The sequence below is a fragment of the Narcine bancroftii genome, unplaced genomic scaffold (genome assembly GCF_036971445.1).
Source record: "Narcine bancroftii isolate sNarBan1 unplaced genomic scaffold, sNarBan1.hap1 Scaffold_288, whole genome shotgun sequence".
In the NCBI taxonomy this organism is placed as follows: domain Eukaryota; kingdom Metazoa; phylum Chordata; class Chondrichthyes; order Torpediniformes; family Narcinidae; genus Narcine; species Narcine bancroftii.
This window is the reverse complement of record NW_027212023.1, coordinates 3139-18988: the sequence shown is the minus strand read 5'-3', so window position 1 is coordinate 18988 and position 15850 is coordinate 3139. Positions and strand designations below refer to the sequence as shown.

The following is a 15850-nucleotide window of genomic DNA, read 5'->3' as shown; positions in this document are numbered from 1 at the left end:
CAAGATTCAAAATTCCTTTAGTGTCTTGTAATAAAGACAGTGCAATATCACACAGAGTTTGCTTCCATCTGCCATAAAGCTGTAAGGCTCTACTTCCTCAGGAGTTTGCGGAGGGCTGGTATGTCACCAGAAACCCTGGCAAATTTCAGAGGTGTGATGGAAAGTGCGCTGACAATCTGGTACGGGGACACCAATACCCCCTGAGCGTAAAGCCCTGCAAAAAGTAGTGGACACAGCCCAGGACATCACAGGCAAAACCCTCCCCACTACTGAGGGACAATGCCTCAGAGAGCAGCCGCAAGCATCAAAGACCCGCACCTCCCAGCACGTGCTCTGTTCTCGTTGCTGCCCTCAGGAAAGAGGTATAGATGCCACATGGGTCGCACCACCAGGTTCAGGTATGGCTGCTATCTTTCGCATCCCGGCTGCCACACCTGGTATCCCTTCATCCAGTCTCCAGATGTCTGCCGCCTTGCGTGAATCCCTCGACCGCAGTCGCCAGCAGGTTCCTCAACTCAAGTGGCCGACAGCCTGCATGTTCTTCAGCCGCGGAGACCTGCCATGCCTGCGGGTCACCAGCCTGTGGGTCATCTCCTCTGCTTCTCCTGAAATGGAGGATGTCCTCCCTCTTTTCTGATGCCCTGAATCAGTCCTCTGCTTCCCCGCAATCTGCACTTATTTACCGTGTTCGGCATGCATTCAAAGTAAAGGAGCACAAGGTGTATCCTATATTCAGATGGGTCTAGTTCTGCAAGGCGAGCAAACACAAACAGCACTGCACATGCAGAGAGCCCATACGGTACTGATGGAAACCCTTGCAAGGAAGTGTTTTTCTGCCTAGTTATTCTGTAATTAAAACCCATTCTAAATTTGATAATTCATGGTCTGTAGAGTCCACAGAGCAAATTCTTTACTACCTGGATTGCATCATAACTACACAGATGGGAAGTGAAGCCACTCGACTGAATTAAAATAAATTGTTGGAGACTGTTACTCCTGCTTTGGGGAAACTATTACAAGCTAACTTGCTAGTTATAGAACAATAATTTCACTTACCAGTAATTATAGTGTTGAGTTGCAGAACTTGAGACAAATAAATAGCAGCTTTATAGGCTCCAATAGCTCTATGGTCAGAGCACTGGTCTTGTAAACCAGGGGTCGCGAGTTCATTCAAGAGGGTCATGTGGTTTTGCAAGCAGAGAGAGTCAAACAGGTTTTCTCTCAGAGAGGGGGGGGGGAGAGAGAGGCATAGAGATCACTTCTACAGTGTTACAGCCAGCAACAGCAGCTGGGACTGGAACAGGACAAGCGGGCAAGCTTGTGGAAAACTCCATTGGGAAGATGGGTTCTTATTTCAGCCTGGTCAAAGCCCTTGTGGTTCATGCAAGAGGAGAGGGACTGGCTGTCTAATGTTTCACTTGGAATAAGTGAAACAAGAAGGAAGTCTGCGGTGACCTGAAAGAAAGAGGTGATCATCTGGAGAACCCTGAGGGGGCAAGTTTCGACAGCAAGATGCTGGAGTGGCTGGGTGTCTATCGTACAACAAATCTCTCTCTGAAAACCGACAAGAATCTTCCTGAGTGGTAACCATTTACCTTTCAAGCACCAAAGCCTGGTGAACTTTATCAATGTTAAATTCTGTGCACAGTATAAGAATTGCCTGCAACCAGTGAACTTGGAGGAATGAGAAGTGAGATTGGACTGTGAATCAAATAACTTTTCTGAACTTACACACACACGCGCGCTTAGAATTAGAAGGGGGTGAAGTTAGGTTACTTAGGTTAGATAAGTCAATGGAGATAAGTTAAAGTGTGATTCTGTTTTCATGCTTAAAGATAATTAAAAGCAACTTTTGTTTAAGTAACCATTTGTCGGTGAATATCTATTCCTGCTGGTTTTGGTGTCCTCTGGGCTCGTAACACGTGACAATAATGGAACCTTTACTTTAACGCCAGCTTCCACTGGCTGCAGCAGAGAAAAGGAGTCCTCTGGACTCTATTCACAATCTTTGCTTCATTAGCTGAGTTCAGGCTGCTCCATTTAGTCTTGCTAACCCTCAGCCCAAAGGAAGAGTGAAACATGAAAGTCTGCAGACACTGTGGTTGAAGTAAAAGCACGACATTGGAGAAACCCGCAGGTCAAGTTTATTTTATATAGCACAGATACTGGTACATAACCAACGTTTCAGGCTTGAGCCATTCATCAAGGTATGAGAAATATGTAGGCAGGCTTCTGAACTGGGCAGAAAAACTGAGACAGATGAGGAGAATGTGCAGAGAGGTGCCAAATAAAATACAATGTCAGGAAATGTATGGTCACACACTTTGGAAGAAGAAAAAAAATGAATGGGAAGACTTTTTAAATGGGGAGAAAATTGAAAACACCTGATACAAAGGGACCTGAGATTCCTCGTGCAGGATAGCCTGAAGGTAAGTTGCAGGTTGAGTCAGTGGTGAAGAAGGCAGATGCAATGCTGGCGTTCATTTCAAGAGGAATAGGATATAAGAGCAGGGATGTGATATTGAGGTTGATAAGGAACTGGTGAGACTTCACTTGGAGTATTGCGAGCAGTTCTGGTCTTTCCATTTAAGAAAGGATGTGTTGATGTTGCAGATGGTTCACAGGAGGTTCACAAGGATGGCTCTGGGAATGGAAGTGTTATCGTATGAGGAGCGATTGATATCTTCACTACATAAATAGCTACATTTTGCTCATGCCTTCATGAAGGGCTCAAGCCCAAAACATTGGTTATGTTCCCAAAGCCTTGGTTACCCTTTACTTCCTATGAATCCTGCAAGACTTGCTGAGTTTCTCCGGCACGTTTGGTGTGTAGTGTGCCTTGAATGTTTAGTGTTTGTTCGATTTATTTTTATTGCTCGATTTGGGAAGGAAAGTAGAGGAAACCTGGTCCTGAGGCCCACCAGTAATTCTTCGGGGCCTTGTGAGGAACGTCACAGGCATCTTGGAGGCGAACAAGGAGTCTGCAGATGATAAAGGACTGGGACAGTGGTGGAACTCAGCAGGTCATGGAGTATCTGGGGAGAGCAATGGCAGTCAATGTTCCAGACCTCACCATTTCGATAGGAATTTTTGTTCAGGCGCCTGCCTGGATTTTGCTCACACCTTGATGAAGGGCTCAAGCCAGAAAAATTGGTTATTATCTTCATCCTTGCTACATGAAGGACACTGTTTTACCAACTGAGTTTCTCCAGCATTGTGTTTTACCTCCGTCCAAAGGCAAATGTGGTCCTAATTCAGGGTTGGGAAGGACGAAGTTGGGCTGACATTACCTCACCCCCCCCTCCCCCCCCACCAAACCCTTACTTTCTGATCACATGCCAACACTGTCTCTCGGGGACTTGCTCAGCTGGGGAAGTAGGAGGATGGTTGTGGCCCTCACGGAGTGATTCAAACCTGGCCATTTTGATGAAAGAAAGGCTGTGGATGTTGTCTATTTAGGAAGGCCTTTCACAAGGCCCCACAAGGTTCCACAGGAAGGTTCAGCCGCTCGATATTCATGGTGAGGTAGTGAACTGGATTCGACATTGGCTATGCGGGAGAAGGCAGAGAGTGGTAGTGGATGATTGTTTCTCAGACTGAAGGCCTGTGACTAGGGGTGTCTCAGCGATCGGTTCCAGGACCATTGTTGTTTGCCACCTATATCAATGATCTGGATGATAATGTGGTAAATTGGATCAGCGAGCTTGCAGATAACACTAAGATTGGAGATGTTGTGGAGAGCGAGGAAGGATTTCAAAGCTTACAGAGGGATCTTGACCAGCGGGAAAAATGGGCTGAAAAAATGGCAGATGGAATTTAATGCCAACAAGTGTGAGGTGTTGCATTTTGGAAGGACAAATCAAGACAGGACATACACTGTGAGTGGTCGGGCACTGAGGAATGTGATAAAACAGAGAGATCTGGGAATACAGATACATAATTCCTTGAAAGTGGCGTCACAGGTAGATAGGGTTGGAAAGAGAGCTTTTGGCATATTGGCCTTCATAAATCAAAGTCTTGAGCATAGGAGTTGGGATGTTATGGTAAAGTTGTACAGTAAGACAAAATTTGAAGTATTGCGTGAGGTTTGTTTACCTAACTACAGGAAATATATCAATATGATTGAAAGAGAGCAGAGAAGATTTACTAGGATGTTGCCTGCACTTCAGGAACTGAGTTACAGGGAAAGGTTAGACAGGTTAGGATTTTTTTGCCTGGAGAGTGGAAGGGAGATTTAATAGAGATATTTAAGATTATGGGGAGAACTGGACAGGGTAAATGTAGGTAGGCTTTTTGTCACTGAGATAGGTGAGATACAAACCAGAGAACAAGTAAGAGGTAATAGGTAGATGCAGGTGGGTGGGTAGAAGAGAGAAGCTGAGAAGTGATGGGGAGGGGTAAAGTTCTTGGAAGGGTAGGTCTCTGATAGGAGAAGGGAAGGGAAGTGGAGGAGCTAGAGGAAGGGAGACTGTGGGATAGGGAAAATCAGAGAGATACCCTTCTTAGCCCACTATTCTTTCCCCATCTCACCTTTCTCTTCTCCCCTCCCATCTGTATGACCTCTTACCTGTTAGCTTGTACTTCTCCCCATTGCCCTTCCTCTTCTCCACCACCCCCACCCTTTTTTTTTTTAGGCATCTGCCTGATTTGCCCTCATCCTGGAGAAGGGACCAGGTCCGAAGCAACAATTGCCTTTTGCCCCCTTGAGATGCTGCGTGGCCTGATGAGATTCTCCAGCACTTTGGTGTAAGGCGCTGGACCCCAGTGACCACAGACACTCCTGGCACCAGGATATTGTGCATCTTCCATTGTATGTTTTGTTTATTGATTGTGTATAACCCGCTTGGACTGGGCATTGATATAGTGTAAAGATCAGTTGTAAGAGGAAGTGTATGAGTTTCCAGCGGAATGGATTAATCCAGCATTCTCAGTGACAAAGTAACCTAACGGATTGACAACCTAGTTGACCACTTAAGAACACAAGTAGAGGAGCAGGATTGGGCCATGCAGTCCCTCAATATGATCATATCTTATCTATGCTGGCCTCATCTCCCCTCTTTGAATCATAGAATGGTGCAAATTCCTCACGACCCTCACATGTACGATGAGCTGCCGAAGATGCATTACTGAGGTTGCGATGCAGTGTCAGTATCAAATGAGGCTTTAAACCAGAAACTCATGAGTATTCTCATACGGAATTTGAATGACATCTGATGGCAAAAACGGGGCAGATTGTTCTCGGGCAATTTTTATTCCAAACCAGCACAACCAAATACAGAATATTGGACTTCCAAACCATTGAAAGTTGTGTCACTTTGCTGTATGCACACACTCTACCTGATATCTTGTAATAATGGAACTAGGAGAAATGAGCTGGGATTTCCTGAGGTGAAAGGCACTGGACAAATACACGTCTTTATTAGACCTGCTTGAAATATATGTAAACATTCACAAACAATCAATCATCATCTTTCTGAACATAATGATTGCAGGACATTGAAGCCATGAAGAATCTATTCCCATAGGTTGGTATCAAGGAAACTTATCTTCATTTGGAATTACAATTGATGGCTGTCTTAAGGCTGTCAGCCATTTCAACTTCACCCCAGGTTCTCATCACCATGTATTTATATTGCGTTTTGGGCCTTTGTTGTTTTAAATTTGTCTTGTATTCAGAGACATGGAGTAGATAAAAACATCAGATGTCAATATTTCACCCTCTGCGGTGGGTAGGTCCTGCCATCCAGATAGGACAGAGGTGGCCAACCTTTTAAATTTTAATTTAGACCTACAGCATGAGAACAGGCCATTTCGGCCCACTTGTACGTACCAGGGGTGTAGGTTGATTGGGTGGCATTAACTCTTGGGCCGAAATGGCCTGTTACCGTGCTTTAGGTCTAAATTAAAGATTAAAAAGTTGCCCAACCCTAGAGGACATATGCATGGCTTGTGATGTAGAAGTCTGGCCTGTGACCTACAAGGATTAATTCTAAATGGACACCAATGTCAGAAAATGTCTTGATTTGTCTGTTGGACTGCTCTCCCAATATAGACACTTAGGTGTCCAATTGAGGACTCTTTAACTGAGTTGGGAGCTACCTGACTGTATCTGAAAATGGTGCTTGAGTCATTCCGGGTAATTGATCCAGGTTCATTTGTATGGTGTTCCATAGAACTGAGTGACTTGCTCATCCATTTCAGAAGTTAGTGTGTGGTGTGACGTAATGATGTAATGAGGGGGTTGCATCTTATACTGACCGCTTGCTATTGGCTATGGCTGTAGAGCTACTCCCCCCTACTGGTATAATGGTTGGAGATGCTTTCCCACTGGCCAGTTGAGAGGTGGTTCTAGACTGTTAATAAAATTGATATGCTACAGACATGGACCAGTCAAGTATTATACCAATACAGGGCTTTTATTAACAGACTAGAATCACCTCTCAACTGGCCAGTGGGAAAGCATCTCCAACCATTATACCAGTAGGGGGGAGTAGCTCTACAGCCATAGCCAACAGCAAGCGGTCAGTATAATAGCCCCCCCCCCCCCATTATATCATCACAGACGATGCCAGACAGAGTAGATGTGACAGATTTCCTTTGCTGAGGAACATTGATGAATTGATAAATTAGTAGCCACAAGATTATTGTTTTGGAGACTGGTTTGCTGTTTCTTAGCTTCCAATCACTTTTTAATTAATAATTTAAATTCCTTGGACTTGAAGGAATGTATACTTTGTTTGTCCAGGTTCCTAGATTACAGATCTTGAGACTTAATTCCATTCTTACAATCAGGAGATAGACACTGCTCTGCGGTTGAAGGTTATATTGCCTGCCCATGGTTCAGACACCTCCCCTGGGATTAATACAGGAGACTTATGCAACTGCTGTCAGGTCACGTATATGAGAAAACTGGATATGTGGATCAGAGAGCATGAAGAGAATAGGTTTTTGATGCTGGATCCAGCGATTAGTAGAGTTGTCCTTTACACATGGGTTTTACCAGGAACCGTCTGGGACCAGTGTCCTCGAAAATCAAATAATGAGGGTTATGGATGCTTTAAACCAAATTGTGGGACCAAGAAGAGGACCTTTGTGCTTTTTGTTGGAATGAACCAGGCAACATGTGTAATGATTAGTATTTTGTGGCAGGAAAGGTCAGAGTGCACAAGGTGGAAAGAGGACTTGTCTCTCCTGGGCACCATGTGTTGACCTGCCACCACCAACAACCTCCCACAGTCAGGCCCTTCCGCAAAGTGACTGCACACCACACACTAATGCGTGGCTGCAAACCTCATTCCCACATCTCAGTGAATACACATAGCCAGCTGTTCATCTGTGCCAGCTACGCTGTTCAGTCAGGCATCCACATGTCACCTCTCCGCAGGAGGTAGTGGTTCCCACTCAGATGCTGCGGACAGACCTGATCAGTTGATATCAAAACTTGTTCAGTGATATCCCCGTTATCTGGAATTCAAGCAAATCACAGCCCCAAGCCACTGGGAAAAAAAAATCACAGAAAATAAATCACTAAAAAATAAGAAAGTTTAAAATTGGCACCCCCTCCATTGGTCAGTTCGCCAATCCACACAATGTGCGATCTTAAGCAACCAGCAAATTCACTTATCGAGCATCTACCAATCACCATAGGTGCCGATACCGGGGGTTTTACTGTAATTGAATCCAATGCCTTAAAACCTCTGAATCCAGACATACCTTCTCATTTCAGAAACTGTGAAGAATAGAACTGTAGGAACAGGAGTCGGCCATTTGGTCCTTCAAAATAGCTCTAGTTTATTCCAATCATTAGCCATTTGCAGCATTCTGCATTCCTGTGACCCTGAGAGGGTCTTGGGCGGGGACGCTGTGGGCACTGGTGGTCAATTCCTCTGGTCCATCCACATTGTTAGCAAGGGAGCGGTTTTGTCAAGTGTGGCTTGTTAAGGCCAATCTGTTGAATTAATGCAAGTTCAAGTGGAGATCATCGATATCCAATTGTGGACCTGTTGCCTTCTCCCTAATGTTTCTGCTTTTAAAGAACTCTCTTCGTGGTGTAGCATGGTTGAATCCATGCACATCCTTCTCCCTAAAGGGAAAGGGTGGAAGAGAGAAGATAAGTGCGCCAGCTCCCTCCTTGCGCACTATTTGCTGCCCACCACAGATCCGGCACTCTCTGCGCGGACCCTCAGCAGCCACAGCTGGATCGGGTGTTGACGGGAGCTGATGCATCCAACCAATGGAAGCACAGGAATGGGAGTTCTCCTGAGCACAGGGTGCTGTCACTTTCAGAAATGAGGCTTATTTCCAGCATGAGCTTCGATGTGAGGGAGGCAATCTTGTATAGGATTCTGCTGCATTATTGTAATTCAAACCAGAAGTTTATCAGACTTTTAAAAGCTAGCTCTGACAGCTGCAATCCAGGTAATCAGGCACTAATTAAAGAGTAGGCTTCCTCATGGTGGATTGCAGGAAATCTAATGGTAGATTATTAGATGGAACACACCTGTTAGAAAATATGTCTGGTTGAGTTGATGTGAATTATACTTGAAATCTTATTCTTTCTCCTTCCCATCACCTATTCTCCATCCCTAACTCTGCTCTCTCTTCACTTCTCTCTCTCTCTCTTCCTTCCTTCCCTCCTTCTCTCTCCCATTCTTACTCATCTATTCTCCCTGGTCCTTCTTTGCATGTTCCCTCTCTTCCCTTCTAATTTGTTCTCTCTTTACCCTCTCCTTTCCTTCTTCCCATTACAAAATCTTACCATCTCATTTCACTCCATCTCCCGCTCCTCCTCCACCCTCTCTCCATCTCGAATATTGGGCCTGTCTTCTTCACCTTCTACCTCCTCTCTCATTTCTCTTCTGTTGTTCTCCTCCCCTCCTCCACCTGCTTGCTTCAACAGTCTGGGGATGAGCCACGATGACGATCATTCTTCCTGTGCTGAACATTTCCACATCATGTCTGGCGAGTGGGTCAAGGGGAGGAACCCAAGTGATCTCTCTTGGTCTGCCTGTAGCCATGACGATCTGGAGAATTTCCTAAGGTAGGTTTTTTTTTCATCATTTTAAATGCTAAAATTTGTAATAGAGAACATACATGGCCTGTGTACATGAATATACAGGGCACACAACCAGGCAAGCCGAGAGTGTTCAATCAGGCTCCTGACGTGCCTTGTAGAGGGTTTGAGGTGTCAGGAGATGAAGGTTTAGACATACAGCATGGTTACATTCATCATGGTAGCAGGCCCTTCTAGGCCACGAGCCTGCGCTGTCCAAATACACTCAATTAACCTACAATCCCTGTAAGATTTGAATGGTGGGAGGAAACTGGAGCACCCGGAGGAAGCCCACGCAGACACGGGGAGAACGTACAAACTCCTGACAGGATACCCAGCTTCTGTAACTGACTGCGACTGATTTTGTTGAACTACTGGACAATGATGACCTCCAGAATGTTGATATTGAAGGACTCAGTGATGGCAGTGCCATATAACATCAGGAGTAGGTGGTTGGACTCTCTCTCTCTCTCTCTCTCTCTCTCTCTCTCTCTCTCTCTATCTCGCTCCTTCTCTCTCTCTCTCTCGCTCCTTCTCTCTCTCTCTCTCTCGCTCCTTCTCTCTCTCTCTCGCTCCTTCTCTCTCTCTCTCGCTCCTTCTCTCTCTCTCTCTCTCTCGCTCCTTCTCTCTCTCTCTCTCTCTCTCGCTCCTTCTCTCTCTCTCTCGCTCCTTCTCTCTCTCTCTCTCGCTCCTTCTCTCTCTCTCTCTCGCTCCTTCTCTCTCTCTCTCTCGCTCCTTCTCTCTCTCTCTCTCGCTCCTTCTCTCTCTCTCTCGCTCCTTCTCTCTCTCTCTCGCTCCTTCTCTCTCTCTCTCGCTCCTTCTCTCTCTCTCTCGCTCCTTCTCTCTCTCTCTCGCTCCTTCTCTCTCTCTCTCGCTCCTTCTCTCTCTCTCTCGCTCCTTCTCTCTCTCTCTCGCTCCTTCTCTCTCTCTCTCGCTCCTTCTCTCTCTCTCTCGCTCCTTCTCTCTCTCTCTCGCTCCTTCTCTCTCTCTCTCGCTCCTCTCTCTCTCGCTCCTTCTCTCTCTCTCTCGCTCCTTCTCTCTCTCGCTCCTTCTCTCTCTCTCTCGCTCCTTCTCTCTCTCTCTCTCGCTCCTTCTCTCTCTCTCTCTCGCTCCTTCTCTCTCTCTCTCTCGCTCCTTCTCTCTCTCCCTCTCGCTCCTTCTCTCTCTCCCTCTCGCTCCTTCTCTCTCTCCCTCTCGCTCCTTCTCTCTCTCCCTCTCGCTCCTTCTCTCTCTCCCTCTCGCTCCTTCTCTCTCTCCCTCTCGCTCCTTCTCTCTCTCCCTCTCGCTCCTTCTCTCTCTCCCTCTCGCTCCTTCTCTCTCTCCCTCTCGCTCCTTCTCTCTCTCCCTCTCGCTCCTTCTCTCTCTCCCTCTCGCTCCTTCTCTCTCTCTCTCTCGCTCCTTCTCTCTCTCTCTCGCTCCTTCTCTCTCTCTCTCGCTCCTTCTCTCTCTCTCTCGCTCCTTCTCTCTCTCTCTCTCGCTCCTTCTCTCTCTCTCTCTCGCTCCTTCTCTCTCTCTCTCTCGCTCCTTCTCTCTCTCTCTCTCGCTCCTTCTCTCTCTCTCTCTCGCTCCTTCTCTCTCTCTCTCTCGCTCCTTCTCTCTCTCTCTCTCGCTCCTTCTCTCTCTCTCTCTCGCTCCTTCTCTCTCTCTCTCTCGCTCCTCTCTCTCTCTCTCGCTCCTCTCTCTCTCTCGCTCCTCTCTCTCTCTCTCGCTCCTCTCTCTCTCTCTCGCTCCTCTCTCTCTCTCTCGCTCCTCTCTCTCTCTCTCGCTCCTTCTCTCTCTCTCTCTCGCTCCTTCTCTCCCTCTCTCTCGCTCCTTCTCTCTCTCTCTCTCGCTCCTTCTCTCTCTCTCTCTCGCTCCTCTCTCTCTCTCTCGCTCCTTCTCTCTCTCTCTCTCGCTCCTTCTCTCTCTCTCTCTCGCTCCTTCTCTCTCTCTCTCTCGCTCCTTCTCTCTCTCTCTCTCGCTCCTTCTCTCTCTCTCTCTCGCTCCTTCTCTCTCTCTCTCTCGCTCCTTCTCTCTCTCTCTCTCGCTCCTTCTCTCTCTCTCTCGCTCCTTCTCTCTCTCTCTCGCTCCTTCTCTCTCTCTCTCTCGCTCCTTCTCTCTCTCTCTCTCGCTCCTTCTCTCTCTCTCTCTCGCTCCTTCTCTCTCTCTCTCTCGCTCCTCTCTCTCTCTCTCTCGCACCTCCTCTCTCTCTCTCTCGCTCCTTCTCTCTCTCTCTCGCTCCTTCTCTCTCTCTCTCTCGCTCCTTCTCTCTCTCTCTCGCTCCTTCTCTCTCTCTCGCTCCTTCTCTCTCTCTCTCGCTCCTTCTCTCTCTCTCTCGCTCCTTCTCTCTCTCTCTCGCTCCTTCTCTCTCTCTCTCTCGCTCCTTCTCTCTCTCTCTCGCTCCTTCTCTCTCTCTCTCGCTCCTTCTCTCTCTCTCTCGCTCCTTCTCTCTCTCTCTCGCTCCTTCTCTCTCTCTCTCGCTCCTTCTCTCTCTCTCTCGCTCCTTCTCTCTCTCTCTCGCTCCTTCTCTCTCTCTCTCTCGCTCCTCTCTCTCTCTCTCTCTCGCTCCTTCTCTCTCTCTCTCTCGCTCCTTCTCTCTCTCTCTCGCTCCTTCTCTCTCTCTCTCTCGCTCCTTCTCTCTCTCTCTCGCTCCTTCACTCTCTCTCTCGCTCCTTCTCTCTCTCTCTCTCTCTCGCTCCTCTTCTCTCTCTCTCTCTCGCTCCTTCTCTCTCTCTCTCTCGCTCCTTCTCTCTCTCTCTCTCGCTCCTTCTCTCTCTCTCTCTCGCTCCTTCTCTCTCTCCTCTCTCGCTCCTTCTCTCTCTCTCTCTCGCTCCTTCTCTCTCTCTCTCGCTCCTTCTCTCTCTCTCTCTCGCTCCTTCTCTCTCTCTCTCTCGCTCCTTCTCTCTCTCTCTCTCGCTCCTTCTCTCTCTCTCTCTCGCTCCTTCTCTCTCTCTCTCTCGCTCCTTCTCTCTCTCTCTCTCGCTCCTTCTCTCTCTCTCTCTCGCTCCTTCTCTCTCTCTCTCTCGCTCCTTCTCTCTCTCTCTCTCGCTCCTTCTCTCTCTCTCTCTCTCGCTCCTTCTCTCTCTCTCTCTCGCTCCTTCTCTCTCTCTCTCTCGCTCCTTCTCTCTCTCTCTCTCGCTCCTTCTCTCTCTCTCTCTCGCTCCTTCTCTCTCTCTCTCTCGCTCCTTCTCTCTCTCTCTCTCGCTCCTTCTCTCTCTCTCTCTCGCTCCTTCTCTCTCTCTCTCTCGCTCCTTCTCTCTCTCTCTCTCGCTCCTTCTCTCTCTCTCTCGCTCGCTCTTCTCTCTCTCTCTCTCGCTCCTTCTCTCTCTCTCTCTCGCTCCTTCTCTCTCTCTCTCTCGCTCCTTCTCTCTCTCTCTCTCGCTCCTTCTCTCTCTCTCTCTCGCTCCTTCTCTCTCTCTCTCTCGCTCCTTCTCTCTCTCTCTCTCGCTCCTTCTCTCTCTCTCTCTCGCTCCTTCTCTCTCTCTCTCTCGCTCCTTCTCTCTCTCTCTCTCGCTCCTTCTCTCTCTCTCTCTCTCTCGCTCCTTCTCTCTCTCTCTCTCTCTCGCTCCTTCTCTCTCTCTCTCTCTCTCGCTCCTTCTCTCTCTCTCTCTCGCTCCTTCTCTCTCTCTCTCGCTCCTTCTCTCTCTCTCTCGCTCCTTCTCTCTCTCTCTCGCTCCTTCTCTCTCTCTCTCGCTCCTTCTCTCTCTCTCTCGCTCCTTCTCTCTCTCTCTCGCTCCTTCTCTCTCTCTCTCGCTCCTTCTCTCTCTCTCTCGCTCCTTCTCTCTCTCTCTCGCTCCTTCTCTCTCTCTCTCGCTCCTTCTCTCTCTCTCTCGCTCCTTCTCTCTCTCTCTCTCGCTCCTTCTCTCTCTCTCTCTCTCGCTCCTTCTCTCTCTCTCTCTCTCGCTCCTTCTCTCTCTCTCTCTCTCTCGCTCCTTCTCTCTCTCGCTCCTTCTCTCTCTCGCTCCTTCTCTCTCTCTCGCTCCTTCTCTCTCTCTCTCTCGCTCCTTCTCTCTCTCTCTCTCGCTCCTTCTCTCTCTCTCTCGCTCCTTCTCTCTCTCTCTCGCTCCTTCTCTCTCTCTCTCGCTCCTTCTCTCTCTCTCTCGCTCCTTCTCTCTCTCTCTCGCTCCTTCTCTCTCTCTCTCGCTCCTTCTCTCTCTCTCTCGCTCCTTCTCTCTCTCTCTCGCTCCTTCTCTCTCTCTCTCGCTCCTTCTCTCTCTCTCTCGCGCCTTCTCTCTCTCTCTCGCTCCTTCTCTCTCTCTCTCGCTCCTTCTCTCTCTCTCTCTCGCTCCTTCTCTCTCTCTCTCTCTCGCTCCTTCTCTCTCTCTCTCTCTCGCTCCTTCTCTCTCTCTCTCTCTCGCTCCTTCTCTCTCTCTCTCTCTCGCTCCTTCTCTCTCTCTCTCGCTCCTTCTCTCTCTCTCTCGCTCCTTCTCTCTCTCTCTCTCGCTCCTTCTCTCTCTCTCTCTCGCTCCTTCTCTCTCTCACTCTCGCTCCTTCTCTCTCTCACTCTCGCTCCTTCTCTCTCTCACTCTCGCTCCTTCTCTCTCTCTCTCGCTCCTTCTCTCTCTCTCTCTCGCTCCTTCTCTCTCTCTCTCTCGCTCCTTCTCTCTCTCTCTCTCGCTCCTTCTCTCTCTCTCTCTCGCTCCTTCTCTCTCTCTCTCTCGCTCCTTCTCTCTCTCTCTCTCGCTCCTTCTCTCTCTCTCGCTCCTTCTCTCTCTCTCTCTCGCTCCTTCTCTCTCTCTCTCGCTCCTTCTCTCTCTCTCTCTCGCTCCTTCTCTCTCTCTCTCTCGCTCCTTCTCTCTCTCTCTCGCTCCTTCTCTCTCTCTCTCTCGCTCCTTCTCTCTCTCTCGCTCCTTCTCTCTCTCTCTCGCTGCCTTCTCTCTCTCTCTCGCTCCTTCTCTCTCTCTCTCGCTCCTTCTCTCTCTCTCTCGCTCCTTCTCTCGCTATTCTCTCGCTCCTTCTCTCTCTCTCGCTCCTTCTCTCTCTCTCTCTCGCTCCTTCTCTCTCTCTCTCGCTCCTTCTCTCTCTCTCTCTCGCTCCTTCTCTCTCTCTCTCTCGCTCCTTCTCTCTCTCTCTCGCTCCTTCTCTCTCTCTCTCTCGCTCCTTCTCTCTCTCTCTCTCGCTCCTTCTCTCTCTCTCTCGCTCCTTCTCTCTCTCTCTCGCTCCTTCTCTCTCTCTCTCGCTCCTTCTCTCTCTCTCTCGCTCCTTCTCTCTCTCTCTCTCGCTCCTTCTCTCTCTCTCTCTCTCGCTCCTTCTCTCTCTCTCTCTCGCTCCTTCTCTCTCTCTCTCGCTCCTTCTCTCTCTCTCTCGCTCCTTCTCTCTCTCTCTCTCGCTCCTTCTCTCTCTCTCTCTCGCTCCTTCTCTCTCTCTCTCTCGCTCCTTCTCTCTCTCTCTCTCGCTCCTTCTCTCTCTCTCTCTCGCTCCTTCTCTCTCTCTCTCTCGCTCCTTCTCTCTCTCTCTCTCGCTCCTTCTCTCTCTCTCTCTCGCTCCTTCTCTCTCTCTCTCGCTCCTTCTCTCTCTCTCTCTCGCTCCTCTCTCTCTCTCTCGCGCTCCTTCTCTCTCTCTCTCGCTCCTTCTCTCTCTCTCTCTCGCTCCTTCTCTCTCTCTCTCGCTCCTTCTCTCTCTCTCTCGCTCCTTCTCTCTCTCTCTCGCTCCTTCTCTCTCTCTCTCGCTCCTTCTCTCTCTCTCTCTCGCTCCTTCTCTCTCTCTCTCTCGCTCCTTCTCTCTCTCTCTCTCGCTCCTTCTCTCTCTCTCTCTCTCGCTCCTTCTCTCTCTCTCTCTCTCGCTCCTTCTCTCTCTCTCTCTCTCGCTCCTTCTCTCTCTCTCTCTCGCTCCTTCTCTCTCTCTCTCTCTCGCTCCTTCTCTCTCTCTCTCTCGCTCCTTCTCTCTCTCTCTCTCGCTCCTTCTCTCTCTCTCTCTCTCGCTCCTTCTCTCTCCTCTCTCTCGCTCCTTCTCTCTCTCTCTCTCGCTCCTTCTCTCTCTCTCTCGCTCCTTCTCTCTCTCTCTCTCGCTCCTTCTCTCTCTCTCTCTCGCTCCTTCTCTCTCTCTCTCTCTCGCTCCTTCTCTCTCTCTCTCTCGCTCCTTCTCTCTCTCTCTCTCGCTCCTTCTCTCTCTCTCTCGCTCCTTCTCTCTCTCTCTCGCTCCTTCTCTCTCTCTCTCTCGCTCCTTCTCTCTCTCTCTCTCTCGCTCCTTCTCTCTCTCTCTCTCGCTCTCTTCTCTCTCTCTCTCGCTCGCTCCTCTCTCTCTCTCTCTCGCTCCTTCCTCTCTCTCTCTCTCGCTCCTTCTCTCTCTCTCTCTCGCTCCTTCTCTCTCTCTCTCGCTCCTTCTCTCTCTCTCTCTCGCTCCTTCTCTCTCTCTCTCGCTCCTCTCTCTCTCTCTCGCTCCTTCTCTCTCTCTCTCTCGCTCCTTCTCTCTCTCTCTCTCGCTCCTTCTCTCTCTCTCTCGCTCCTTCTCTCTCTCTCTCTCGCTCCTTCTCTCTCTCTCTCTCGCTCCTTCTCTCTCTCCTCTCTCGCTCCTTCTCTCTCTCTCTCGCTCCTTCTCTCTCTCTCTCTCGCTCCTTCTCTCTCTCTCTCTCGCTCCTTCTCTCTCTCTCTCTCGCTCCTTCTCTCTCTCTCTCTCGCTCCTTCTCTCTCTCTCTCTCGCTCCTTCTCTCTCTCTCTCGCTCCTTCCTCTCTCTCTCTCGCTCCTTCTCTCTCTCTCTCGCTCCTTCTCTCTCTCTCTCGCTCCTTCTCTCTCTCTCTCGCTCCTTCTCTCTCTCTCTCTCGCTCCTTCTCTCTCTCTCTCGCTCCTTCTCTCTCTCTCTCGCTCCTTCTCTCTCTCTCT

The 15850-nt window shown here is 49.1% G+C and overlaps 1 protein-coding gene across 1 annotated transcript in view; it reads left to right on the top strand.

Annotated features, from left to right (window-relative positions):
• Window positions 1-9059, top strand: part of LOC138750873 (A disintegrin and metalloproteinase with thrombospondin motifs 17-like) — a 129243-nt gene extending 120184 nt beyond the window's left edge. Inside the window, exon 10 of the mRNA XM_069912986.1 lies at window positions 8900-9059. Coding sequence (XP_069769087.1) covers window positions 8900-9044 — 145 coding nt within the window. The 3' untranslated portion in view covers window positions 9045-9059. The remainder of the gene's footprint in view (window positions 1-8899) is intronic.
• The last annotated feature ends 6791 nt before the right edge of the window (window positions 9060-15850 follow it).